General features: G+C 41.2%; 1 protein-coding gene across 1 annotated transcript in view; it reads right to left on the bottom strand.

The window, feature by feature from the left end:
* Window positions 1-371: 371 nt before the first annotated feature.
* ppp1cb (protein phosphatase 1, catalytic subunit, beta isozyme) overlaps window positions 372-27,885 on the bottom strand; it is a 117,374-nt gene continuing 89,860 nt past the window's right edge. Inside the window, exons 3-8 of the mRNA XM_063040680.1 lie at window positions 21,148-21,378; window positions 13,561-13,665; window positions 12,298-12,369; window positions 6,590-6,741; window positions 5,979-6,113; window positions 372-1,915 (exon numbers count right to left, since the gene is read on the bottom strand). Of these exons, the coding sequence (XP_062896750.1) occupies window positions 1,811-1,915; window positions 5,979-6,113; window positions 6,590-6,741; window positions 12,298-12,369; window positions 13,561-13,665; window positions 21,148-21,378 (800 nt within the window). The 3' untranslated portion in view covers window positions 372-1,810. The remainder of the gene's footprint in view (window positions 1,916-5,978; window positions 6,114-6,589; window positions 6,742-12,297; window positions 12,370-13,560; window positions 13,666-21,147; window positions 21,379-27,885) is intronic.

Raw genomic sequence — 27,885 nt, 5'->3', positions numbered from 1 at the left:
CCCATCAACTTCCCCCAGATTCAAACAGTCACCTCCACATTAGGGACAACTGACAATGGCCAGTTATCCCTTCAATTCGCAAGTCTTTAGGAGAATGTGCAAACTGCACGGACAACACTCCAGGTCAGGAATGGAAGCCAAGTATCAGATCCACAGGCAGTGGCTTGACAAACAGTGCCACTGTGAACCCCTAAAGGATGGCATGACGTGAGAATGTAGAGCTGTTGGGAGAATAACTCACCTTTATCAGTTGCAAACAGATTCAAAAATAAAAATTATATTTTTTCAGATATATAGTTGGGAAACTGTGACAAATGACAGTGCCAAAGGATGAAACTACAATACTTCAGAAGAGAAATGAAACAAAATCATTGTATCAGGTATAAGATTGTATTGAAAACAACAGAAATAGGGCATCCTTAACAAAATGATCTTAACAGAATAATGCCCTTAGACTTCATTATAACTGATTTACAGAACCAAGGGACTAGCCCTCAAAGACGGCGCACTCCAGATTTTGCCTTTGGAAAGCTACAGATTCAGTCTTCAGAATATTCAAACACAAAGTCATGAAAACAAGGGCTTCTATATCTATGAAGAAATCATGCTACTGTGGTCTTTAAAAAAAAACAGATCTTTAGACTATGTAGTGTGCACATTCAAATTTTCTGCCGTGCCAATTATGATAAAGATCATTGATCCCGCCCTCCCCTGTCCACCCAATACTTTCAAGCAATGTAAATTCACAAGACTGGGATGAAACTTTAGAATTTTGAAAAGGGAAAACACAATCGAGAATTAGAATCCTTAGTTAATTTTTGGTCAAGGGCCATTACTAATGACACAATGTTAGATGCCGCTGTTCAGATACCAACCAGTATCATATGCCTGATGTCAACAAGATGGGAGCACACAAGCCCCATGCAGCCCTACACAAAACTATAATAAATCAATAAGGCCTAAAGCTGAGGAAAAATTGATTACTACCTTGAAGCTTCCTCTGGTTTTAATCTCTGCAAAAATAAACACTTGAAAAATAGTTTCGTAGGAAGTAATATTAAATTACTAAGTTTATCACTCAATTTCTGTCCCAGTCCCACTTTGTCTTCATAAATAAGTACCATATAGACTAGATGTAGGTCTGTTTGGAGAATCACAAGAGAAATAAATGCCTCTATAAAAAGCTAGCAAACAATGCAAGTACAATCAAAACAAGTGGATTACAACAAGGGCATTCAATTAGTAAGCATTTCAGGCTGGCATTGTTGTATGTGATAATACTGGGTATTGTCAACAGGAGGCACCCCAAGTACCAGTAATCTGTATTGACGACTGTAGTACTGTAATGGAGCCTCACAGATTGTAGCTCCTTTAACAAATATTGATAGTGCTTCTACCAGATCTGTATCTGCAGATACACACTTCAGAAATAAATAACCAAATCCCAAATAGCAAAATTAATTTTGCTGTAAATTTCAAGGATTAAGCTAGAGACAGCTTTAAGGTTGAAAGGAAGCTTTTATCCCAGTCTTAGATTTGTTAACCTTCATCCCAGCCCAAAGTATTAACAATATGCACTGGTTACCGGTACTACATTGATTTACATTACAATATGCCACACCTGCGCATTTACTGGAAAACATTTTTTCAAAAAGACTTATTTCTTTTTACAAGCATTGAGGCTCACAAAGACAGACAGTAGCAGATGGTTGAACAGTGCCTACAGGTTACACACATTAGTATATGAACTGGTATACTCGTAGCTTTCTCTGTGTACAAATGATAAGGTGTTCGGTGCTGTCCTTGCTATTCACCTCTTCTTGGGAGGGTTTGCCGTGCGAGGGGGTGTAACAGGGCGACCAGAGTTCAGACCACCATACTGGTATTTCGCTTTCTTTTCAGAAGGTTTTAGAATCTGAAATATAAAGTGTACATTAAGTAAATGAAAAACTAAAACGTGACACTTCAGAGCAAATGGCATATTCAGTATCAACCCCAAGTACTGCAGCTTCAGATCAAAAAATAAATTCTACAAATGTGTGCCAGGCTTCAGGTGACCTAAAAGGATCATCATCAAAAACCTAAATTAAATTCTAAAAATCCAGTAGTGAGAAGCAGTACATTGACAAGTGATGCAGATGATCATACAACCCTTCCAAGGTACACCTTTTCTCCATTAAGAGTCAAGTTTGCCTCGGGATTTCTGAGGCTTCTGTGTTGGGACTGCTTCAATTGCTGAGATTCCTCTAGAGCTTAATGGAGGCGGTTTCAATTTGAAGAAAATAACACACAGGAAGCTACAGCCAATAATTTCAGTACCAGTAAGCATGATGTTATACATTTTGCCATTTTTAAAAACAGTAAACTACAGAAACCTAGCTGATGAAGGGTGAAAGGATTTGCAGCAGTCAGTTCGCAAGACATGAAAAAGGACAAAACAAACGACTATCAAACAATCATAAGAATGGAGAAACAGAAGCCTGCAGAATGATTCAAGATCATGATGATTTTCTACCTCAGTGCTACATTCTTATGCTATCCAAATAATGCTTATACAGTATGGTGCTAAAGTCTTCTATATGTCTGTCCGTCCATCCATCTATCTAGGCATCTATCTATTAGGGTACCCAAGACCTTTGTACAGTATTGTAGTAATATTATGCATTGCTGCTGCAAAAAAAATTCATGACATACGTGAATAATGATAAACCTGATTCTGATATGGGTCTCTATTGTGGACTGGGAGTGGGAAAGGGGCAGGGAGAGGGAATGGAGCAGGAACACCAGAGAGACATTCTATAATGATCAATAAAGCAATTGTTGGGAATCAAGTGAACTTGCCTGGTGTCTCAGGGCTGGGTGTGTCTGCAGCCATGCCACTCCTCTTGCCCCTGCACTCCTTTTCTGCCACCTGTCCCACACCTCTCCCATGGCACTCCACCTTGCCATTCCCAACATCTTTTGCTCTTGCCAGATTAACAAATTCACTCTCCACATTGCCAAATACACATCAGGTGCCAAGAGATGTAGAACAAAAGTTTAAAAAGTATAACGGTGTAAGACAGTTGAATCAATTTAAAGTTTGAGTTCAGTGTTGGAGAGCAAACCATAGGATGCTGTGGCAATGGCAAGAGGAAACACAAATTTCTTTGGATGTTTTCCAGAATGTGGGAAATGTAAATTCAAGTGTTTCTTTATAAGACTATAAGTCATCATCACATTAGAAATGTGGATATGGGCCAACTGATCTCCTTCCATGCTATATATAGTGATTTGGTAAATGCATTTAAAATTAGAAAGAAATGGAGGGTAGGTAAAAAATTATAACTTGTAGCAAGGTTAAGAGTGGAGTGAGCTGTAAAATGGCACAATATCTATGGCTACAGGGCACAAAACTATAGCTAACTAGATAATCCGCAAGTAGCAGAGATGCATTTACAGGGAAGCTAGTCAAATACTGAGGCCAAATAGAAGAAAGTATTGGTAAGACGAGATAAAACATCACAGAGTTACATACAACTGAAAGAGGTCCTTCAACCATGCAACCAAGATACCTTACCTGTGATAGGCAAAATCAAGGCAAATGGGACTATATCTTACTGCTGTCTATATACCTGTCTCTACCATTTACAGCTCATTCCATGTACCCGCTGTCACCTAGAAAACTTGTTCCTCAGATATCCTTTAAATCTTTCCCCTCTCATCTTAACCATATAACAATTACAGCACGGAAACAGGCCAACTCGGCCCTTCTAGTCCGTGCTGAACTCTTACTCTCACCTAGTCCCACCGACCTGTAGACGTTGACCTATTTCCTCTAGTTTTAGTTCCCTTTCCTGGGGGGGAAATCTGACTATCCACCTTATTTATACTCTTCAATGATTATATAAACCTCTAATGTCACCAACTAGCACTTTTGCTGCTTGGGAACAGTCCCAGCTAATCATCTTATAACTCAAGGTCCTTCAGCCCTGGCATTTATGCACCCTCTCTAGCTAAGTCACATCCTTCCTATTCCATCCTGATCAGAACTGCAAACGTACTCCAAGTGCAGTCTCACCAATGTCTTGTATAGCTACAACCCAACATCTCTAATCTTGTACCTAAAAGTCCAACTGACCCTTGTCATAATACTTCTTTGTGACACCACTTTCAGGAAAATATTGTTGTACCCTTTGGTGTCTATTCTACAAGACTCCCCATGGCCCCGACATTCACTGTGCTTATCCCACCCTAGTCTAGCTTCCCAAAATACACTTTGCACTTGAAGTTAAATACCAGCTGCTAATCCTTTGCCTAGTTTCCCAGTTAATTTATATCCTATTGTAGCCTTAGATAATCTTCTTCACTGCCCACTATGGCACCAATTTTGTCTATGGCAAGCAGCAGGGGACCTGGCAAAGATCGCCGCAGCACAATACTGTTCACAGGTTTCCAATTTGAAAAGCAACCCTCCACAATCACACACTGATTCATACCACCAAGCCAATTTTGTATGCAATGAGCTACCTCAACCTGGATCCCATGTGATCTAAACCTCCAGATCATCTACCATATGGAACCTTATCAAAAGCCTTGCTAAAGACCATGTAGACAATTCTACTACTCTGCCTTCTGTCACCTCTTCAAAAAAAAAATTTGTAAGACTCAATTTCCCACACACAAAGCCATGCTGACCCACCCCTAATCCTCATCTTTTTAAAGAAAGGAAGATCCCATATCTTAGAATACCCTCCACCAATTGTTCTGTCACAGATGTTAGGCTCCCTGTAGTTTCTTTGGCTTGTTCTTTTCCTTTTTGACTAAAGCCACACCATTAACTACCCTCCAGTTATGGTACTTCACCCATGGCTAACGAAGACACCTAAATCTCTGCTAGGGCCCCAGCAACTTTCTTCGCTTCCCATAATGCCCTAGTATACTCATACTCAGGCCCCTGTGATTTATCCACCTTTATACACTTCAAGACTACCAACACTACCTCTTCTGTAATCTTGATATCTTTCAGGACATTAATGTTTTCTTCTTTGAATTCACAAGCTTCCATGATGTTCGTAGTAAGTGCAGACAAGCACCATTTAATACTTTGCCTTTTCCTGTGGCTCCGCAGACTACCATATTGACCTATAAGGGCACCTATTCTCACCCTAGGTATCCCTATGCTCTTAATATACCTTAGGATCCCATTCTCCACCCTTCCTTTCTCTAGTATACTCATACATCTTTCATACTTAAAGGTTTTGCTTGAATTCACCTTCTTACACTTGACGTACATCTCCATTTTCTTAATTACCTCAATTTGCCTCATCAGTCAAGGTTCCCTAACTGTGTCAGTCTTGCCCTTGGAACTAATGGACCAGATGAGTAGAGATGCCTGCTTATGTGCTAAAAATACACATTTGTTTAGCTAAGTAGCAGAAAGAAAAAAAGAGAAGTGGACACAAGGACAGAATAGGAACCTTAAATTTCTATCTAATCGTTATGTCTGTTCTGTTTAATCATCACTATACATTACAGGGGAGAATAGCTCCTAATACTACTGGACAGCAAGTGTGAATATCAGAGACCACTGAAGTCCATTTGCTGAGGGATACTGATGAATAGCTTTAATATCAGCAGAACTACCTACATGGATTTCACCATTACCTGTTTGTTGTGTAACAGTGGCTCCGATAATGTTCAACGAGTCTCAGTGTTATAAAGAATCTAAGACTCCTTAAGATGGGTCTGGGAGGCAACCAATTAGATACTAAAATTGCAAGATGGCACTGGTGATCAATGAAATTCTGTGGACTGCAGAAAATTGTTCCAAATTTACTTTGAACTTTATTATTGGGGCCATTGTTAAACAACAAAGGTAATAGTTAACTGAATGGAGATAACACAGCTATTGCTGCATATATTGTGCTATTCAAATCAAATATTACACGCTTCATACTACCAAAACAAAGTCCAGTTAATACTTGACCAACATGTACCTGAAAGGAACACATTAATGTTTCGTCAACACTCATCATTCCTCCGGCATTATCAAATTCTCCACAGTAGTTTGGAGCAGAAAACAAAGTAACCAGCTGGCGTTTAGCAAAGAATTCATAACCATCTTCAACAACCTGAAAAACAGAAACCTTACTATGAGCAAAATTTTAATCTTCAAAGTCGGAAAAACATTATGTTCAATCCACACCACAAAGCAAGCCCCTAAACCAGCAGCGGTTTTATGAAAACATTGCACAAGGAATAGAAAGTCTACCACATCTTTTGACCTACATGTAATCAGGGAAGTCACAAAATCTTCAAAGCTGGGAACCCATGTACACACATGCATATCTCCCTCCCACCTCTTCACTATTCTGCTGTATCAAAATACAGGAAAGGTCCCAAAAAGTTAAAAAAAATATATAGTGCAGCTATTTAACACGCTTGGCTTGTGAAACCTGATAAAAATCTGAGGGTTTGAAGATTCAGAATAATTTTATCCAACTCAGGAAAATAATTCTCTAATGATCAGCAAGATTGTTTCACAGCTGCTGGTACACAAATGCTTCACACAGAATACATCTTTTTAAAAGTGAGTTTTTCTTTTTACCTGATGGGCACGACAGATTAAATCCAAATCATGCCGGTTCAGGAATTTGCTGACTACGTCAGCTCCAAAGGTGAAAGACACGCCACGATCATTCTCACCCCAACCTTGAACGTCCTTGTCAGGATCTGACCACAGCAAGTCACAAAGCAAGCCTAGAGAGTTAACATGTCAAGAATAAGTGTAAATGTCTTTCATCTTTTGTAGGGCAACGCACTGCTGCACCTAATCTATTTCAGCTAAACTGGAGAATTCAGCATCTTAATATTAATTCCAAGCACAAAGGATTGTAGAGCCAGAACAGCATTAGTTGTATTATAGACAAGTTTAAAAAGAATGAAAAACTTGCCATAGATTAGGATATTGAAAACGTGTGTGTAAAATATCCAGATCACTTAATTTCAGCTCTGTCACCAAGCTCTTTGCTTCTTGACAAAAGAGAGAAGGCAGAAGGGGAAACTGATGCTCCCTTACTTAACAAGATTAGAGTGTTTTGAATGATTTCCCTCTACTATGGACCAGATTTGATTACTCTGACAGCTTCACCAAACCTTTACCACCAAGGACTAAGGGAGTAGACACGGGACGATTGCCATCTATTGGTCACACTCCAAGCTGCATGCTATCCTGTGTATATAGCACTCTCCTCCACATACACCATGAGCACAGATGCACCACAAGGTTGTGTACTTAACCCTTGGCATTATTCATTTTATACCTATGATCATGTGGCTAAGTACAGCTTCAATGCCACACTTAAGCTTGCTGACGACATCACTGCTGTTAGTCAAATCAAATGTGGTGACAAGTTAGTATAAAGGCAGGTGACTGAAAATCTGGTTGAGTGCTGCCACAACAACCGCCTCTCAACCAACATCAGCAAAACCAGAGAGCTAATTATCAACTGCAGGTGGAAAAATCTGCAGGTCCAATAGCTTTAAATTCCTTGACATTAACATATCAATTAGAGAACCAGCATGTAAGTGCCATCACAAAGAAGGAACAATAATGCCTCTACTTCCTTAGAAGCTTGCATAGTTTTGAAACGTCAGTAAAAACTTCAACAGACCTCTGTAAATTCACAGTGGAGTGTACTTTAACTGGTTGCATCACAGCCTGGTCTAGTAACCGCAATGCCAAGGAATGGAAAAATTCATCGAAAATGGTCCATCACAGGCAAAGCCCTTGCCACCACAGAGCATATTTGCATGGAATACTACCACAGGTAAGCAGCATCAATCACTAAACACTCCCACCATCCAGGCTATGCTCTCTTCTCACTACTACCATTGGCCAGGAGGTACAAAAGCATTAGGTCTCACACCACTAGGTTCATGAACAGTTATTACCCTACAACCATCAAGCTCCTGAACCAGCATGGATAACTTCATTCACCACAACTTTGAACTGATTCCATGACTTAAAAGTCTCACTTTCAAGGACTCTACAATTCAGTTTTTATGTGCACAATTTGTCTTTTACACACTGGTTGTTTGTCAGTCTTCATGAAAATTGCTTTCATACATTCTATTGTATTTCTTTATTTTTTTCCTGTAAATGCCTGCAAGAAAATGAATCTCAAGGTAGTATATGATAATGTATACAGTACTGTGCTAACAGCTTAGGCACATATATATAACTAGGGTGCCTAACATGTTTGCACAGTACTGTAGTAATGTTATGTATTGCACACTACTGCTGGCAGAAAAAAGGATTTCATGACATATGTGAGTGATGATAAACCTGAATCTGATATGGGTCTCTATAGTGGACTGACAATGGGAAAGGGGCAGGGAGAGGAGAATCATAGTTGGGAAAAGAGGAAAGGAGAGGGGAGGGAGCAGGAAGAACCATACAGACATTCTGCAATGATCAATAAACCAATTGCTCAGAATCAAGTGATCTTGCCTGGTGTCTCAGGGGTGGGTGTACCTACACCTGCGCCACCCCCAACCTTGGCACTCCTTCTCTGCTACCTGTTCCACACCCTTCTGTGGAATTCCACCTTCACCATTCCTAACATCCTTTGCTCCCACCAGATTTACAAACTCGCTCTTCACTCCACATTAACAAATAGAGTACCGTGCAAAGATCTTACGCACCCTAACTAGTGTGAGTATGTGAGATAGGTATATATGTGCCTGACTTTTGCACAGTACTGTATGTACTTTGATAACGAATTTAATTTGAAGTTTTGACCTTTTATATATTGTTGGTCCTCATCACTTGTGGCTTTAAATCCAAGCTAAATGCAGCGTGACAGAAGATTGCAATAGTTCAAGGAGGTAGTTCACTGCCCACCTTCTCAAAAACAAGTATAGTCTTACTAGCATCACTTTAATCCTGGACAACAAATGAAAACAAAAAAGATATCACTGGCTTCTAGTCAGAATGTCAAATTTTAATACTAAAGAATTTGTTGGGACGTCAGATGGGTGAAAGGCAACAGGTTAACCTCACATCCTGTCACAACAGGAAGCTACTATACTGACCGACTTTCTTTACACCTTTTCTCGTCCCAAACATCATCTTAAGCACTGCAAAGTCAGATCTATTTGGATGCAAGGAGGGAGAGAGCAAAGCACAAGCTGTCAAGACCTCTAGCAGATTAATATTTTAAAAACTAATTCCTGGCCTCAAGTTTCCTGAATGTCCGAAGTTTATTTTACATTAGTTATTGGCCTGAAGACAATTTTTCAATTTGCATTGAGATTTGATAACTGTACTAAACAATTTAGTTTTGCATCAATTTTGTTCACTGTCAATTAATGTGGTGAAATTCCGTCAGCTGCAGAAAATACTGCCCAACATGCTGGTGCTCTGCTGTCGCTGTACAATGTTTTATTAAAAAACTGACGAAGGACAGTAATGCACGTTTCCATGGCGCAAATGAGATTGTTTGGGCTGCGTGTGTTTCTCAATGACCTCATTCCTTGGATGAATTCCTGCAGTGTAATCTGACCTTTTTTCCCCCACCCTAAATGGGAAACCCATGTACTCTGTACAGTACAGACAGTTGGAACTACTAGCAGGCTACTGGTAAATGATGTTACCCATAAACATTTTTAAACAGCAATTTCAAAAAAGCAGGCTCCAACAGTAACATGACTTAATGACCATTGCATACCAGAATGCAAGTAACGCAGGAGAGGGAGGCTGCCTTTTAAGACCTTTTTTAGTCATCGAGTGATCTGTTCCCAAAGCAGAATTTTTTTTTGTTCAGATTCAGTGAAAACACCTCGATACCTTTACATCAAATAATCTTTTCTTTTTATTTTCAGAGAAGTCTCTGTGTATCATTTCTCCATTTTCTGTTCAGAGCTAATGCTTGCTTTAAAACCCAAAGTCAAATCAACCCAAGATTAATTTAAAACCGAGCACTTTCCTTAGAGTAGATTGTAAAATACCTTATATTAACACAGAACAGATTAGCTTGATTTCATAGAAGCCACAACTACACATCCTTATTGATCAAAAATATTGACAGAAATGAGGTTGGCTGCTAGTTATAACTGGTAGAGGTCCTGAAGTGATACAAGTCACCTAGTTATGGATACTTATTATGCTTTTGTTTTCCTGCCAATTAGGAGTGCTCTCAATGGCAAGAGAATTATATATAATCATATAACAATTACAGCACGGAAACAGGCCATCTCGGACCTTCCAGTCCGTGCCGAACGCTTACTCTCACCTATATGTGTAAGATTTCAATTGTACTTTTAATTAAGTAGTTCACGTAAAGGCCATTAAACATGCAATGATTTTACAGTGAAACCAGGTCCTACTGATGTCAAAACTGCAAACACTGTCATAACGTAGTCACTTCAGACTGTCGCAAATACGAGAGGTGATTGATAAGTTCATGGCCTAAGGTAGGAAGAGTCAATTTTAGAAAACCTAGCAAATTTATTTTTTAATATAGTCCTCACCTACATGTACACACTTAGTCCAGCGGTCGTGGAGCATACGGATCCCTTCTTTGTAGAAGTGGTCCACAGCAGGGGTGATTGATAAGTTCGTGGACTAAGGTAGAAGGAGATGAGTTACTAACCTCAAGCTTTCTGCATTATCACTCAAAGAGTTGAACTGTACATGCATGTAATGAGAGCAAGTTGGACCTCCAGGTAGTCCACAGCAGGAGTGATAGATAAGTTCATGGCCTTAGGTAGAAGGAGATGAGTTATACAACTCTTGTTACATGCACGTGCAGTTCAATTCTGAGTGAAAATGCAGAAAGTTTGAAGTTAATAACTCACCTCCTTCTACCTTAGGCCACGAACTTATCAATCACCCCTGCAGTGGACTACTTTCTGGAGGTCAAAGCCGCTGATTTCTACAAAGAAGGGATCCGTATGCTCCACAACCGCTGGACTAAATGTGTAAATGTTGGAAAAATAAATGTTTTAGGTTTTTTAAAATTGACTCCTCTACCTTAGGCCACAAACTTATCAATCACCCATCGTATATCAATATCACAGTAGATTCAAGAGGCACTCTGAAGGGAGAGATTTGCAATATACAGTCTTCAGTTAATAGGTCATTACTGCACAGCATTTGGAGTACTTTGCTCTATGCAAACTAGCTGATGCATTTCATGCAGGTTACTAGTGATCATATTAAAAAAGATGCTTTGAGATCAGGCAACATTTGCATAAACAGGAAATGAGGCAGTTTCAGGTTAATAACTTCTCAGATCTTGAATGTTAGCTTTGTTTCTCCTTGCCCAGATACTGACTGACTTCCTGAGTATTTCTATCTTTATCTGATTTTACTTCACATTTCCAGCTTCTGTAATATTTTACTTTTGGTCTACTTAAATTTCTAACCTTGATATATCTAGGAGTCAAAAAAGGTTGTTCCTCTGTAATGTAACTGTTCCTATATCACCCGATACCCCATAATAATTTTACAAGGTGGCACCGGCTTCCAAATACATGACTTAGATTACAACTAGTTCTCACCATGTCTGAAGACAATGAAATTTTAGTTTGGGTTGATTTTGGTAAGTTAGGAAAGTGTTAAGCCCAACCTTAATCTTAGCCAGGGAGTTACATTATAATCATTATGTGAACACCAGCTTTAAAATGCAAAACTACAGATGATGGTGTGAGGTTACTTAATAATAACTAGAAAAAAAGATTCAGAGGCTAAATACGACAAAAACGTGCCAAAGCTTTTTTTAAATCTTGGCAAATTACTTAGAAGTTTTATTAGAGAAAAGTTTTAGTTTGAACATTTTAATGAAAGTGAAAGTCATCCATTTTATTGAATGGAAACAAGAGTGCAGAGGCTGGAATTTTGAGCAACAATCTGCTGGAGGAATTCAGCATTCGTGGGAAGGAAAGAAATTAACATTCAGATCAAAACCCAGCATTAGCACTGAACGGAGAGGGGGAGTGATTATAAATAGAGTGGGAAGTGGTTATTAAATGGTAGACTTTTCATATGCTGAAAATAGAGTCTAATCTAAATTATATAAGCAAGCAAAAAAATAATGCTGACAAAGACACATTTATAATCTGATAGTCACATTAAAGATGTAATTAATTTGCTGATTTATTAAACCCATTTCTGTGAACATTACACAAACATATTTGCTGCTTTAATTCTGACTAGAACTAGCCTACAACTTATAGCTGAGCTGTATTTTTCGTTTTCAACCATCAAAACCACACAATATTAATGGAATTGGTTCAAGTGATGTTCTCTACCTGTGTCAGGAACATCTGTTGGTCTCATGATTCTGCGAATCTGCTCCATTGATTGCAAATCTGGTGACAGCCCTATAGAAAGGAAAATCACAGATCTATTACAGAGTCAAAGGAGGTCCCTTGAGCAAAGACATGACATTTTGCTGTACAAAATACCAATTCAGTGAAGTCTCTGAACCAAGATTTTTTATCTAGTACTACAAATCTAGAGACCTCCCCATCCTAACCATGGACTACTACTGCTCCTACTTTGTTTTCAACAATCTAAATGTTGTCAATTGCTTTAATATGCAGTTAATAACTAATATTCAAAGATATTATAATTACAATGTCTAGAAATTATACAATAATATGGTTCAAAAACTCAAACATTTAATTCACTGGCATACAGTACTGTCCGTTATCATCTGTCAAAAACACTTCAAAACAAAATCTAAACTGTTCTCCAGAATTACTGACAATCATAAATGGCATATCTATAACCAATAACTTTATATTCAAATAATCTTTGCCCATTGCTAGGATTTATTTCTAAAGCAGACAAGATAAAATGCATCCATAAAACCCAATATTAGTTATCACTGTTACCATAGATCATCTGTTGATTGAGATTGCCTAAAATTGCTCAAGTATTTTCTGAGAAAAACATGCCCAATATCTGGATTCAGTGCAAATTTGAGTAACTCTTGTTTCAGTTCTCTGACCATTTTCTTTCTGTAATACCTTAACCTGGATCTAAACAGTTGGACAAAGCAAAATACACATGAATATACTGCAGTCATGCAAGCAAAATCCCTCAGCAATAATTTAACAAGGCTGCTTAAGTTACAATTTGGCTGTAACTAAGTACCTATATTTCACTAAGTTCAATATTTCCGGTTAGTTTTGCTGTTGCAATTTACTCAACTAAGTTTCCCCTCATTAATTAGATTTTTTTTCAACGACTCAAGCATTTAAATGTGATAAACCTGAACTTCTATCCAACTGTATTTTAATTAGAGAAAGTCTAAACAAAATTAATTGCATAGCACTAATATTCCACGTTTGTCAAAACAAAAGCTGAATTAGGAACCAAGATAGTAGAAGCTGCAACTAAATGGCCTTCTTGTCCCTTAGGGGATAAACTCCTAATCCTCACCAATAGCTATGCATGCTTACTTTCGCTACTGCAAATACATTTCCAAGACAAATTGAAATGGTTTGATTTCAGTTAATACAAGGCATATCTGAAATTTGAATTCAAAGGCAAAGCTGGAAACTCACCCCCATGACAACAGAAAATTTTTTCATCCACAATGGCTGCAATTGGAAGACAGTTGAAGCAGTCTGTAAATGTCTTCCAGAGTTTGATATTAAAACGTCTCTTGCCTATGCAAATAATAAAACAGTTTGAGATATTAAATCATTAATATTAGGACAACTTTCCACAGCCCACATCCCTACCAGCCATGAAGAAAGCAACCCCATTCATTACTCTTATTCCATGGTCTTAAGAGAAGGCCGAGTGGTGACCTATAGAGAGATTTTAGTTCAGTTTTTGACAAGAGTTAACAGATACTTCCCTGACAGAAGAAATGAAAGCAATAGAGTCTCTTGGTGTCAGTAGTAAGAGAGAATGTATTGGGAGAACAATTTCTAAGTTGGTATAGAAAACTCAGTAAAGTTTATAAAGAATAAACAGGTTTCAGGTAGCCATATGATATGGCAAGCACACAAGTGTAATTTAGCGTTTATAAGTGAGAAGTAACAAAATTTTTGGAAAAACAATATGGAATAATAGCACAAATTAAAGACACTATAATGAGTATAGTCTCAAATTATTGCAGACGATTAGTCGGTGGTTAGAATATTGGATTTTGAAAATAAGGAGTTAAACACAAGGCAAGGAAGTCATGCCAAACATCTACAAATTACTAATTATACACGAGCCAGGGTACTGTCCCCATTAAACTATGAGGATGATATTAAGCTCTGCAGAAAGCACAGGTGGTTTAACTGGGTGATAGCTACTGCAGTTGAGATGCTGGTGATCTGGAGAGTTAGGAAAACCTTGAATTTTGTTCCCACAGAGCAGAGAAATTTAAGCACAGACAAGTTATTTCAAGATGTGAGTTTTTTTAAAAATGGAAATAGGGGGAAAAATAATGAAAAGGTCAACAATCAGATTTTCAACGAACTAATGAATTATACAAGAAACAAGATTTTCTTCATAAAAGGTGTGTTAAGCTCTGGAATGAACTACCTGAAAGAATGGTGGAATGACAGTACTCAAGAACTTTAAAAAACTATAGATGCAGGCTTGTAAAGGGACAACTAGCAAAGTTGTGAGAAAAAAAATGACATATAGATTGAAACCAGGCAGTTCTTTTTGAATCAATCTTCCCAAGTTACCCAATGGTGAAGTTCATTGTTCACTTCCGTAGGAAGGCACAGGGTAATGTGGAAGGGAGCAGACAACTTGAAGCACTGATATACCTCCAAGCAACTGGATGCATAGCCCTATCAGCAGAGATTTGGAAGCTAGCCATCCGGTTCCTCTTTCTTCCCATGACATTTAGTTACATTAGATGTCATGGGAAGAAAGAGGAACCGAATGGCTAGCTTCCAAATCTCTGCTGATAGGGTTATGCATCCAAGAGGGCTGAAAAGGAGTGTCTACAGATAGATCAAGAGCTTAATATGTAAAGGTTATATTCTGATGCATGTGGTTTACAGGGAGCGTGAAATGCGCACAGCCAACAAACCATTGCACATTAGCCAACAAAAAAAAAGTATTGATACAAACTGTCCTAAAACAGAAAATAAATGACAAATTAAAAGAGTATGCCAACTTTCTGACTTCAAAAGTACTCCAATTAAGAGTTAATACTTCAGTGAAGGAAGGGATGGGCGCTGATGGATGCGTTCGTTGACAGGATCAACTCTTCACACACCTGTATTTGCCCAAACAGGAGCAAAGGATAACAAACTAGGAAGGAGGAGGAGGAGGAGGAGAGAAATGCACAACTCTACAGGGCTCACAAACTTTCTAGCAGCACTATGTAAGAAAAATATCATTTCATTGAAGAATAAAAGGATCACCTCCTACTGGGAAATGCCGAGTACATGGAGACTATAATCAGTGTGGAGGTGGAGTGTGGCAGAGATACCGTTACTAAATGGGAGGTGCAAGGTGACAGACAATATATAATCACACAGTGGGACACAGTTGTAGATGAGGAACTGGGCACTGAGGAATGACAGGAAGAATAGTTTTTCCCAGAGCCAATTTAAAAATTACAACAATGATCTGCAGTTACACTCTGTCAAATGTCTATCAGCATCCCTGCAAGCTGACAGAAGTGAAAAGGATGGGGGGGGTGGGTGGGGTGTGTGGTTCAAAGTAAATTTATTATCAAATACATACGTCAGTAAATACAGTGAGATTCATTTTCTCATGGGCATTCAAAGTAATACAAGGAACACAATAGAATCAATGAATGGCTGCACCCAACAGAACAGACAAACAATCAATGTGTAAAAAAGACGACAAAATGTGGAAATATGATAATAAGCAATAAACATCAAGAACATGAGATGAAGACTCCTTGAAACTGAGTCCACAGGTAATGGGAACAGTTCAGTGATGGGGTGAGTGAAGTTGTCCCCTCTGGATCAAGAACCTGATGGTTGAGAGGTAATAATTGTACCTGGACCTGGTGGTGCGAGTCCTGAGGCTCCTGTACCTTCTTCCTAATGGCAGCAGTGAGAAGAGAGTATGTCCGGGATGGTGGGTGTCCCTGATGACGGATGCTGCTTTCCTGCAATAACGTTACTGCTTAATGGTGGGGAGGGCTTTACCTGTGACGGACTGGGCTGTATCCACTATTTTTTATAGGCATTTCTATTCAAGGGCATTGGAGATTCCATACCAGACCATGATGCAACCAGTCAATATACTGTCCACTACACATCTGTAGAAGCCTGTCAAAGTTTTAGATGACGTATCAAATCTCCGCAAACTTCCAAGAGGAAGCCTTGCTTGGCTTTCTTTGTAATGGCACTTATCAGGACTATCCTCTGAAACAGCAATGAGGAATTTGAAGTTGCCGACCCTCCCCACTTCTGATCCCCTGATGAGGACTGGCTCGCGGAACTCTGGTTTCATCCCGCTGAAGTCAATCATCTTCTTGGTCTTGCTGACATTGAGTGAGAGGTTGTTGCTGTGACATCACTCAGCCAGGTTTTCAATCTCCCTTCCTTTATGTTGATTTATCACCACCTTTGATTCAGCCAACAGTGGCGTCATCAGCAAACTTAGATATGGTGTTGGAGGTGTGCTTAGCCTCACAGTCATGAGGGTAAAGTGAGTAGAGCAGGAGGCTAAGCACACATCCTTATGGTGTACCTGTGCTGATGGAAAATGTGCAGGAGATGTTGTTGCCAACCCAGACTGACTGGGGTCTGCAGCTGGAGAAACTGAGGATCCAATTACGCAAGGAGATATTAAGGCCTAGGTCTTGAAGCTTTTGCAACACACATCAAAGTTGCTGGTGAACGCAGCAGGCCAAGCAGCATCTGTAGGAAGAGGTGCAGTCGACGTTTCAGGCCGAGACCCTTCGTCAGGACTAACTGAAGGAAGAGTGAGTAAGGGATTTGAAAGTTAGAGGGGGAGGGGGAGATCCAAAATGATAGGAGAAGACAGGAGGGGGAGGGATAGAGCCGAGAGCTGGACAGGTGATAGGCAAAAGGGGATACGAGAGGATCATGGGACAGGAGGTCCGGGAAGAAAGACAAGGAGGGGGGGGGACCCAGAGGATGGGCAAGAGGTATATTCAGAGGGACAGAGGGAGGAAAAGGAGAGTGAGAGGGAGGAAAAGGAGAGTGAGAGAAAGAATGTGTGCATAAAAAGATGGGGTACGAGGGGGAGGTGGGGCCTTAGCGCCTTAGCGGAAGTTAGAGAAGTCGATGTTCATGCCATCAGGTTGGAGGCTACCCAGACGGAATATAAGGTGTTGTTCCTCCAACCTGAGTGTGGCTTCATCTTTACAGTAGAGGAGGCCGTGGATAGACATGTCAGAATGGGAATGGGATGTGGAATTAAAATGTGTGGCCACTGGGAGATCCTGCTTTCTCTGGTGGACAGAGCGTAGATGTTCAGCAAAGCGGTCTCCCAGTCTGCGTCGGGTCTCGCCAATATATAAAAGGCCACATCGGGAGCACCGGACGCAGTATATCACCCCAGTTGACTCACAGGTGAAGTGTTGCCTCACCTGGAAGGACTGTTTGGGGCCCTGAATGGTGGCAAGGGAGGAAGTGTAAGGGCATGCGTAGCACTTGTTTCGCTTACACAGATAAGTGCCAGGAGGGAGATCAGTGGGGAGGGATGGGGGGGACAAATGGACAAGGGAGTTGTGTAGGGAGCTCTGCTCTCCACTCCCTCCGCACTAATCCTAAACTTATTATTAAACCCGCCGATAAGGGGGGTGCTGTTGTAGCCTGGCGCACTGACCTCTACCTTGCCAAGGCACAGCGACAACTCGTGGATACCTCCTCTTATTTACCCCTCGATCGTGACCCCACTAAGGAGCACCAGGCCATTGTCTCCCACACCATCACCAACTTTATCCGCTCAGGGGATCTCCCATCCACTGCTACCAACCTTATAGTTCCCACACCCCGCACTTCCCGTTTCTACCTCCTACCCAAGATCCACAAACCTGCCTGTCCTGGCCGACCTATTGTCTCAGCTTGCTCCTGCCCCACCGAACTCATTTCTGCATACCTCGACACTGTTTTATCACCCCTTGTTCAATCCCTTCCGACCTATGTTTGTGACACTTCTCACGCTCTTAAACTTTTCGATGATTTTAAGTTCCCTGGCCCCCACCGCTTTATTTTCACCATGGATGTCCAGTCCTTATATACTTCCATCCCCCATCAGGAAGGTCTCAAAGCTCTACACTTCTTTTTGGATTCCAGACCTAATCAGTTCCCCTCTACCACCACTCTGCTCCATCTAGCGGAATTAGTCCTTACTCTTAATAATTTCTCCTTTGGCTCCTCCCACTTCCTCCAAACTAAAGGTGTAGCTATGGGCACCCGTATGGGTCCTAGCTATGCCTGCCTTTTTGTTGAGTTTGTGGAACAATCTATGTTCCGTGCCTATTCTGGTATCTGCCCCCCACTTTTCCTTCGCTACATCGACAACTGCATTGGCGCTGCTTCCTGCACGCATGCTGAGCTCGTTGACTTTATTAACTTTGCCTCCAACTTTCACCCTGCCCTCAAGTTTACCTGGTCCATTTCCGACACCTCCCTCCCCTCTCTAGATCTTTCTGTCTCTGTCTCTGGAGACAGCTTATCCACTGATGTCTACTATAAGCCTACTGACTCTCACAGCTATCTGGACTATTCCTCTTCTCACCCTGTCTCTTGCAAAAATGCCATCCCCTTCTCGCAATTCCTCCGTCTCCGCCGCATCTGCTCTCAGGATGAGGCTTTTCATTCTAGGACGAGGGAGATGTCTTCGTTTTTTAAAGAAAGGGGCTTCCCTTCCTCCACTATCAACTCTGCTCTTAAACGCATCTCCCCCATTTCACGTACATCTGCTCTCACTCCATCCTCCCGCCACCCCACTAGGAATAGGGTTCCCCTGGTCCTCACCTACCACCCCACCAGCCTCCGGGTCCAACATATTATTCTCCGTAACTTCCGCCACCTCCAATGGGATCCCACCACTAAGCACATCTTTCCCTCCCCCACCTCTCTCTGCATTCCGTAGGGATCGCTCCCTACACAACTCCTTTGTCCATTCGTCCCCCCCATCCCCCCCCACTGATCTCCCTCCTGGCACTTATCCGTGTGAGCGGAACAAGTGCTACACATGCCCTTACACTTCCTCCCTTACCACCATTCAGGACCCCAAACGGTCCTTCCAGGTGAGGCAACACTTCACCTGTGAGTCGACTGGGGTGATATACTGCGTCCGGTGCTCCCGATGTGGCCTTTTATATATTGGCGAGACCCGACGCAGACTGGGAGACCGCTTTGCTGAACATCTACGCTCTGTCCGCCAGAGAAAGCAAGATCTCCCAGTGGCCACACATTTTAATTCCACATCCCATTCCCATTCTGACATGTCTATCCATGGCCTCCTCTACTGCAAAGAAGAAGCCACACTCAAGTTGGAGGAACAACACCTTATATTCCGTCTGGGTAGCCTCCAACCTGATGGCATGAACATCGACTTCTCTAACTTCCGCTAAGGCCCCACCTCCCCCTTGTACCCCATCTGTTACTCATTTTTATGCACACATTCTTTCTCTCACTCTCCTTTTTCTCCCTCTGTCCCTCTGAATATACCTCTTGCCCATCCTCTGGGTCCCCCCCACCCCTTGTCTTTCTTCCCGGACCTCCTGTCCCATGATCCTCTCGTGTGCCCTTTTGCCTATCACCTGTCCAGCTCTTGGCTCCATCCCTCCCCCTCCTGTCTTCTCCTATCATTCCTATCATTTTGGATCTCCCCCTCCCCCTCTAACTTTCAAATCCCTTACTCACTCTTCCTTCAGTTAGTCCTGACGAAGGGTCTCGGCCTGAAACGTCGACTGCACCTCTTCCTACAGATGCTGCTTGGCCTGCTGCGTTCACCAGCAACTTTGATGTGTGTTGCTTGAATTTCCAGCATCTGCAGAATTCCTGTTGTTTGTCTTGAAGCTTTTGGATTACTTTTGAGGGGATAGTAGTATTCAGCTGTAGTCAATGGAGAGCATCCTGATGTATGCACCCTTGTTGCTCAGATGTTCCAAGGTTGAGTAAAGAGCCAATGAAATGGCAGCTGGTGTTGATGTGTTGCAGTGACAGGCAAATGGGAGCAGATCCATGTCACTTCTTAGGCAGGAGTTGATACATTTCATCACCAACTTCTCAAAGCACTTCATCACACTGGATGTAACTGCTGCTAGATGATAGTCATTGAGGCAGATTACCATGTTCTTCTTGGGTGCCAGTATAATCGAAGCCTGTTTGAAGCAGGTGGGTACCTCAGACTGCCAAAGCGAGAGGTTAAAGGTAACAGTGAACACTCTAGCCAGTTGATCAGCACGGTCTTTAGTATCCAGCCAGATACCTCACCTGGGTCAGAAGCTTTCTGTGGATTCACCCTCCTGAAGGATGCTCTCACATCAGCCTCAGAGACTGTAATCAGTGGCTGTGGGAGCTCATGAAGGTGCTTCCGTGTTTTGATGGTTAAAAGGCATTGAGCTCATATAGGAGTGAAACTTGTTGTCACCTATGTCGTCTGGTTTGCAGGTGGTGGTAGTAGTAGTAGTAGTACTCAAGGTCTGCCATAACTGTCCAGCATCCTTCAGTGATTCAAGTTTGCTCCTGAATTGCCACTTCACATATAAGTTTCACATTGCCAACTGAGGTCTCCTTGTCACGTGGACAAAGCCAGTGAACTCCTGGCTTTCATCCTGTCCTGATACAAGGACGCAAGGACAGATTCCGGCGGTGGGTGATCCAGTATGATCTGGCCCACTTTCATTTCCATGTTTTCTGCCTTTTGGGATTTGGGCTGCATTATGAACTTTTACAGCATCAAATTTTGCTAATTTTGTTTGCCAAGTATACAAGTGAACTTTCCGTTTTATATAAACTTTTTTTGGATTACTTAATAAATCTGCTAAAACCAATTTAAATAAAATTAAGCCTTTTTACTGCAAAATGGAATCAGTCACATTATACAGTTACAAAATATACAGTATCTTTAAGAAATAACTTTTCCCTCCAAAATATTTACATTGTTTTATTTGAACTCTTCTCCCCCGACCTTATAAAATGTGCAGGTATTATATCTAGCCAAATACTCACACTCATCATAGAACCCATAGATACGATTGATGCTGGCGCACTCATGATTTCCTCGCAAAAGGAAGAAATTTTCTGGGTATTTGATCTTGTATGCTAGGAGGAGGCAAATGGTCTCTAGAGATTGCTTCCCCCGATCTACGTAATCTCCCAAGAACAAGTAGTTTGCTTCAGGTGGAAACCCTCCATATTCAAACAACCTCAGAAGGTCTGTGTACTGTCCATGAATGTCACCTAAGGGATAAAAAGTTAAAAATTTACTTTCTCTTAATTCCCATTTAATATACTGTGTCATTTTTATCTTTATAGAATTAATATTAAAACCATAAATAGAAGGAGTAGCCATCTAGCCTGTTAAGCATTGAATAAGATCATGGCTGATATGGCCATGGGTGCAGCTCCACTTCTAGGACATTTCACCGTGACCCTAAATTCCCTGATATGCAAAAACCTGTGTCTTAAATATATTTAATGAGGTAGCCTTTTAAATTTCCCTTGGTAGGAAATTCCACAGATTCACTACTCTCTGAAAAGCAGTTTCTCCTCATCTCCATCTTAAATCCATTCCTCTGAATTCTGAGATTATGTACCCTATTTCTAGTCTCACTAACGAGTGGAAACAACCTATCTGAACAATTCCCCTCATAAATTTATGCTTCAATAAGAACCCTTCTCAGTCTTCTGAATTCCAGTGAGTATGGTCCCAAGCAACTCAATCTCTCCTCTTAGGTTAAACCCCTCATCTCCAAATCAACCTGATGAACCTCTTCTGCACTACCTCCTAAGCCAGTATGTCATTCCTCAATGTTTCAAAGTACATTTCAAAGTGTATTTAACAGTGTATGTATACAGTTTACAATCTGAAATTCATCCTCTTCTCAGAAGTCCATGAAACAAAGAAACCCCATAAAGCAAAGCCCTGAAGACCTCTTCCCCGCACCAGCAAAAGCACCAACCCCTCCCCAAAACCCCAAATTGCACGCAGCAGCATGAGAGTCCATTGATCCAGACTTCAAACTACGGTTCGCCAACCAGCACTTCAGTATCTCAGACAAGTTCTCTCTTTCCAGTGAGGGACAGAGGGGTCACTCCTGCAACAAGAGTGGAGACCAGCAACTCATTGTTCCAATGTTACAAACATTTATGTTGTTTCTCCAACCGCATATAGCTCTCCAGGTGTTGCCTCACCAGTACCCTGTACAGTTACAGCATGACCTACATCAAAGTTGCTGGTGAACGCAGCAGGCCAAGCAGCATCTATAGGAAGAGGCGCAGTCGATGTTTCAGGCCGAGACCCTTCGTCAGGACTAACTGAAGGAAGAGTGAGTAAGGGATTTGAAAGCATGACCGCATGACCTCTCTGCTCTCAAGTAATGAAGGTCAACATTCCATTTTCTTTCTTGATAACCTATTGCATCTGCAAACCAACCTTTTGCAGTGCATAAAGACTCAGCACAACAGCATGCTTCAATCCTTCACTGATGTTTTATTTTCCCTTCCAAAGTGGATGACCTCGCATTTACTGACATTGCATTCCATCTGCCAGACCCTTGCCCATGCACTTAACCTATATCTAACCCTCTGCAGACTTACTGCATCCTCTGCACAATCTGCTTTTCCACTTAGTGTCATCAAACTTAAGATTCACTACACTCAGTTATCTCTTCCAAACCGTTAAGGTATATAGTAAACAGGTGAAGCCCTCCACCAACCCTTGCAGCGCACCACTCGCCACTGTTCAAAGAAACATCCATTTATCCCAATTCCTATTGGTTAACCAATCCTCTATCTTTGCTAATACTTTACCCCCACTCCATGCATCCTTAACTAATGGTCATGCAGGATCTTACTGAGTGCCTTTTGGTAATCCAAGATCCACAGATTCTCTTACACACTCATTATATGCTCCAGTCAGCTTGGCAAACAGGACCTGCTCTTAGATTGAACCACTTCTATCTAGATGTCTCACTAATTCTTTCTTAAAGCATTTCCCAACTACAGACATTAAGGTAACTTGCCTATAGTTAGCCACTTTTTGTCCACATCCATTTTTAAACAAATGTGTGACATCGTCTTCCAATCTGCCAGGACCTGCCCAAAGTCCAGATAATTTTGGTAAATTATCACACTATAACTTTTGTCATTTCTTTCAGTACCTGGGATACATCCCATCAGGATTAGGGAACTTGTCTACCTTTAGTGCACAAGTTTGCTCATCGCTGCCTCCTTAACGACAGTGATTGTATTAAGATCCTCACCTATTGTATTGAATAACATCTCTATTTGGCATATTTCCAGTCTTAAATAATGACATCAAACAGTACAAAAAAGCTGGCTCTTCAGCCTATGATTTCTGCACTGAACACTATGCCAAATTAAAACAAAACCTCCTCTGCTTGCACATGATCCAAAGCCCTCTATTCCCTGCATTTTCACATGCTTTCTAATAGCCCTTTAATGCCACCACGATAAACATTCTTCCTGGAAACTCAATAAATCTTCTACTCCTTACTTTAAACACATGATTGTTATTCATAAATAACTATTAGAAAAAGCTTCTCACTATATACGGCATCTGGTGCTCCAGGTGCGGCCTTCTATATATTGGCGAGACCCGCCGCAGACTGGGAGACCATTTCACTGAACACCTACGCTCTGTCCGCCAGAGAAAGCAGGATCTCCCAGTGGCCACACATTTTAATTCCACGTCCCATTCTGCTATTTCCATCCATGGCCTCCTCTACTGTCAAGATGAAGCCACGCTCAGGTTGGAGGAACACCTTATATTCCGTCTGGGTAGCCTCCAACCTGATGGCATGAACATCGACTTCTCTAACTTCCATTAATGCCCCTCCTCCCCTTCTTAACCCATCCCTTATTTATTATTCCCCTCTCTTTCTTTTTTCTCCCTCTGTCCCTCTCACTATATCTTCCTCTGGTGCTCCCCTCCCCCTTTCTTTCTCCCTAGGCCTCCCGTCCCAAGATCCTCTCCCTTCTCCAGCCTTCTATCCCTTTTGCCAATCAACTTTTCAGTTCTTGGCTCCATCCCTCCCCCTCCTGTCTTCTCCTATCATTTCGGATCTCCCCCTCCCACTTTCAAATCTCTGACTATCTCTTCTTTCAGTCAGTCCTGATGAAGGGTCTTGGCCCAAAACGTCGACTGTGCTTCTTCCTATAGATGTGGCCTGGCCTGCTGCATTCCACCAGCATTTTGTGTGTGTTGCTCACTATTTAATGCTCCTTTTCCTTGTGTACACTTTAATTAGGTCTCTTTTCAGACTCCCAAGGAAAACAATTCATCCCATCAGTTTCTTCAAATTGCTGAAACACTGCATACCAGGCAACAATCAAGTGAATTCCGTCTGCACTTGCTCCATTGTAATTGTACCCTTTGTTTAATCTGACAACACGTATAGCACACAATACTCCAGTTGTGGTCTGACCAATGTTACACCATAAATTTACTGTGAACTTTAACCTCCCTGCTCTTATATTTTATGCCAGCTAATGAAGGCAGGCAAGACATATACTTTTAAAAGCCTCATCGATCCATGCTGCAGTTTTCAGTGATGTGTGCACCAAGAAATTCTGCTTCACAATGCCCCCGAAATGATCATCCTTTTTCTTGTTCCCAAGTTCTATCCATATGGCCATCAGGAACATACGCCTGGTGGCAACCAGCTTCTTCCACTTTGCTATCTGATTTCTAAATGGACATTGAAACAATGAACACTAGCTCACTACTTTTTTTTATTTCTGTTACTTCATACTACTTATTTTAACTTAACTAGTTAATGGATATATATATACAATGCAACTCAGTTTTTTCCTCTATATTTATCATGTATTTCATTGCACTGCTGCCACAAAGTTAACACTTTTCCTGACTTATGCCAGTGATATTAATCTGATTGATTCATTTGAAGGAATTTCCAAGACATTCTTCTTCCTTAATGAACAATGTATTCCTTCATTAATATTGCAAAACCTCATTTTACACTCCTCCCTCCCTGCCCCACAAAGTTTCCTCTTGAAGAGTCTGTACCATAGAACATTGAGCAGTTAACTCCTGTCAATCTCTGTGACATAGTCCCTCCCATACGTTAACCATTGTTTAAAGTTTATCATCCTTGTTAGGCTGCTTCTGCTCCAACCTTGCACCCATACCACAGGCTGGGGAAATTCCTCTGTTGCGTATGTTGTCCTATCCTGCCATATATTTTGAAAAATGCCATCTTGGGATCTTGCAGGTGCACGTTATGTGAGTTGCAATTCAAAACTAAATCTTGGGTTTATTTATAGTGATTTTTTAATTTTAGCTGAACTTTAAAATGGTTGCAATATATTCTAATTCAATTGCTGGATGACTAATTTAAACATGTCATTTGTTTCAGTTCTTTAGAGAACAGTCTTTCACAGGGCCAGTAAGTTAGATGAACAGTAATCACAACCAACATGATGGTAGTACCAAGTGAACTAAACTAGTCCACCCAGCTGCTATACTATAGAGTGACACCAGATAGTAATTTGCTCTGCAATGACTATTTATGGGAGATTCTTCAAACTGGAATCTGTGGTTGATTGCCAATAACACGCCAAAGGGCAATGGTCACCAAAAATAAGCAAATTCATCGCAGTGCAATCTTATTTGATTTCATGCCTCACCAATACTCAGATGCAGTTTTACATCTTCATGTATACTAAGCTACATACAAAATTTACAAAAGCCTGCATAATTTATTTTAAGAAAAATCAAGTGCAAAGCATCAGTACTATTACCTGTATTTTACATTAACATTTATATTTGGTGTTAGATGAGCAGCATAATTAGCAAAATATTCATTCCATTAAATTCAGAGTCATTTTGGTGACACTTTTTAGTGACACCATAGACAGCTGTAAAGTTAGAAATATGCTTGTTATGTGTTGCCCGTAGTTTGTTGCAGTTTCTGATTTCAATGAGTGCAAAGGGCTTAGATTTGTAAATGCAACACTGAAGCATTCATAAGGTGGAAGCCCTCATTACGTGGGGTAATTTATGAGGTGGATAAAAGTTTAAGGCTGTTAAAAACATTGCGAACTCTGCACATGATGAAGCCAACTCCAACTCCACAAATGCCAGAAACCACTGGGAGACAGAAGTTGAAGCCAAGCATGCTGCTAGAAGGAGACGAACAAGTTGCCCAATTTGGTCTATTATCCAAATTGCTGATATGCAAACAAAAAACAAATTCATCCAGGTGCTCCCTATGTAGCAAAATGCGCCAAAACCCACTTCAAAACATTTGGCTTTCCCTTAGAATCTGGGTCAGAAAACTAGATCAAATTCGCGACGTAAGCAGATACTAGCATCGCTATAAATAAGGCTGAGTAATTGATGAGTCATCGGTACCCATCTGCACATATTAGTGAATGTGCTGTTTGAGCATCTTAGGATGCACTGTGGCAAAGCACATTTCATGATTTGTTGCAGTGTGCCAGCTGGAACAGGTCACTAGTTCACTAAGTTGTGCTCACAAGCTAACCACTCCATTACATGTGTAATGGAGCATGCATATCCAAGTGTCTTTCCGTGATTACTATGTGTCTTGGACTTAGCTATGGAACAGCAGATCTATTTGAAGCAAAGAATTTTCTTTCTCCGACTGCAACAGTACAGATTCCATTATCTCTCTCACCAATGAAGTTAAAGCTAACTGGTACCCGGTCATTGGCACTTGATTGGCTCTTCCTTTTTAAACATGGAAGTTGCATTAATTCCTCTCAGGAACGTCTGGCATGGCCTGATCATCTATCTCACTGCAACTGCCTCCTCTGTTCAATACCTGATTAAGCATTAACTTCATTTCTTTAAAAAAGTCTTTTTCAGGGTGTAGACACCATTAGCAAGCACCACAACCACAACCCAGCCCCAAGCACCCTCAGTTTCTAAAATCATTTGTGATATGCAGGAATTCTCAAGAACACCTGACCACCTGACAGGGCCTGCACCAGAGAGCTTGCAAATGAATCTATAGAATTACAATAAAGTTGCGATTTTGGTTTGCATTTTTCTGGATATAGAAAGAGGAGGCAATGAAGATGTACACTGATTGCAAAGGTATGGTTATCAGTGCTCCTGTGCACCTGCTTTGAGGAAATGAAAACCTAATACACAAATGCACCGATAAGGAAAGAAACCACTAGGTGCCTGCTTCTTTCAAAGGCTATAACAACAGTACTTTGCCGAGTTTAGGCACTAGCCTGATGGATTAGTTTGATCTTTAAAAAAAATTTTGGATCAGGCTTCTGGTCACAGACCCAGAGCATAAAGAGAATTACTTAATAAAGATGCAACTCAGTGGCAATCTCTGCTGCAGTGGGTATAGAGCGGTCACAAGGTCACAGTTCAGACAGTTATTTTAGGTTTGCAGAGATGGGTTTTGGGGACAGAGAGGGAGTTAGGGTTTAGGATAGGGATTAAAGAAAGTGAGGTTAAGCAAGAATCTGTGTCTCTGCTCCTCGACGACTAGCAACTATATGAACGAAGGACGTCTGTGGACAGAGGTTGGGCCGGCAGGAGCTGTGAATGAGGGCTAGTGCACCACCCCAGGTCAGCGAGTCCTAGGAGAGATCAGAGGTTCATATATCAGGAAGCTTGAGGGCTGGTGACCTCCACCCCCCGCCCCCCACCGGTATGAGAGTTAGCGAGCCTGGAGTCAGAGGTCCAGAAGTCGAGGCCTGATGGCCAAAGCCCTGGGT

The sequence above is a fragment of the Mobula hypostoma genome, chromosome 2 (genome assembly GCF_963921235.1).
Source record: "Mobula hypostoma chromosome 2, sMobHyp1.1, whole genome shotgun sequence".
NCBI lineage: Eukaryota > Metazoa > Chordata > Chondrichthyes > Myliobatiformes > Myliobatidae > Mobula > Mobula hypostoma.
The sequence above is the reverse complement of the archived record's forward strand: the minus strand, read 5'-3'. Positions and strand labels throughout refer to the sequence as shown.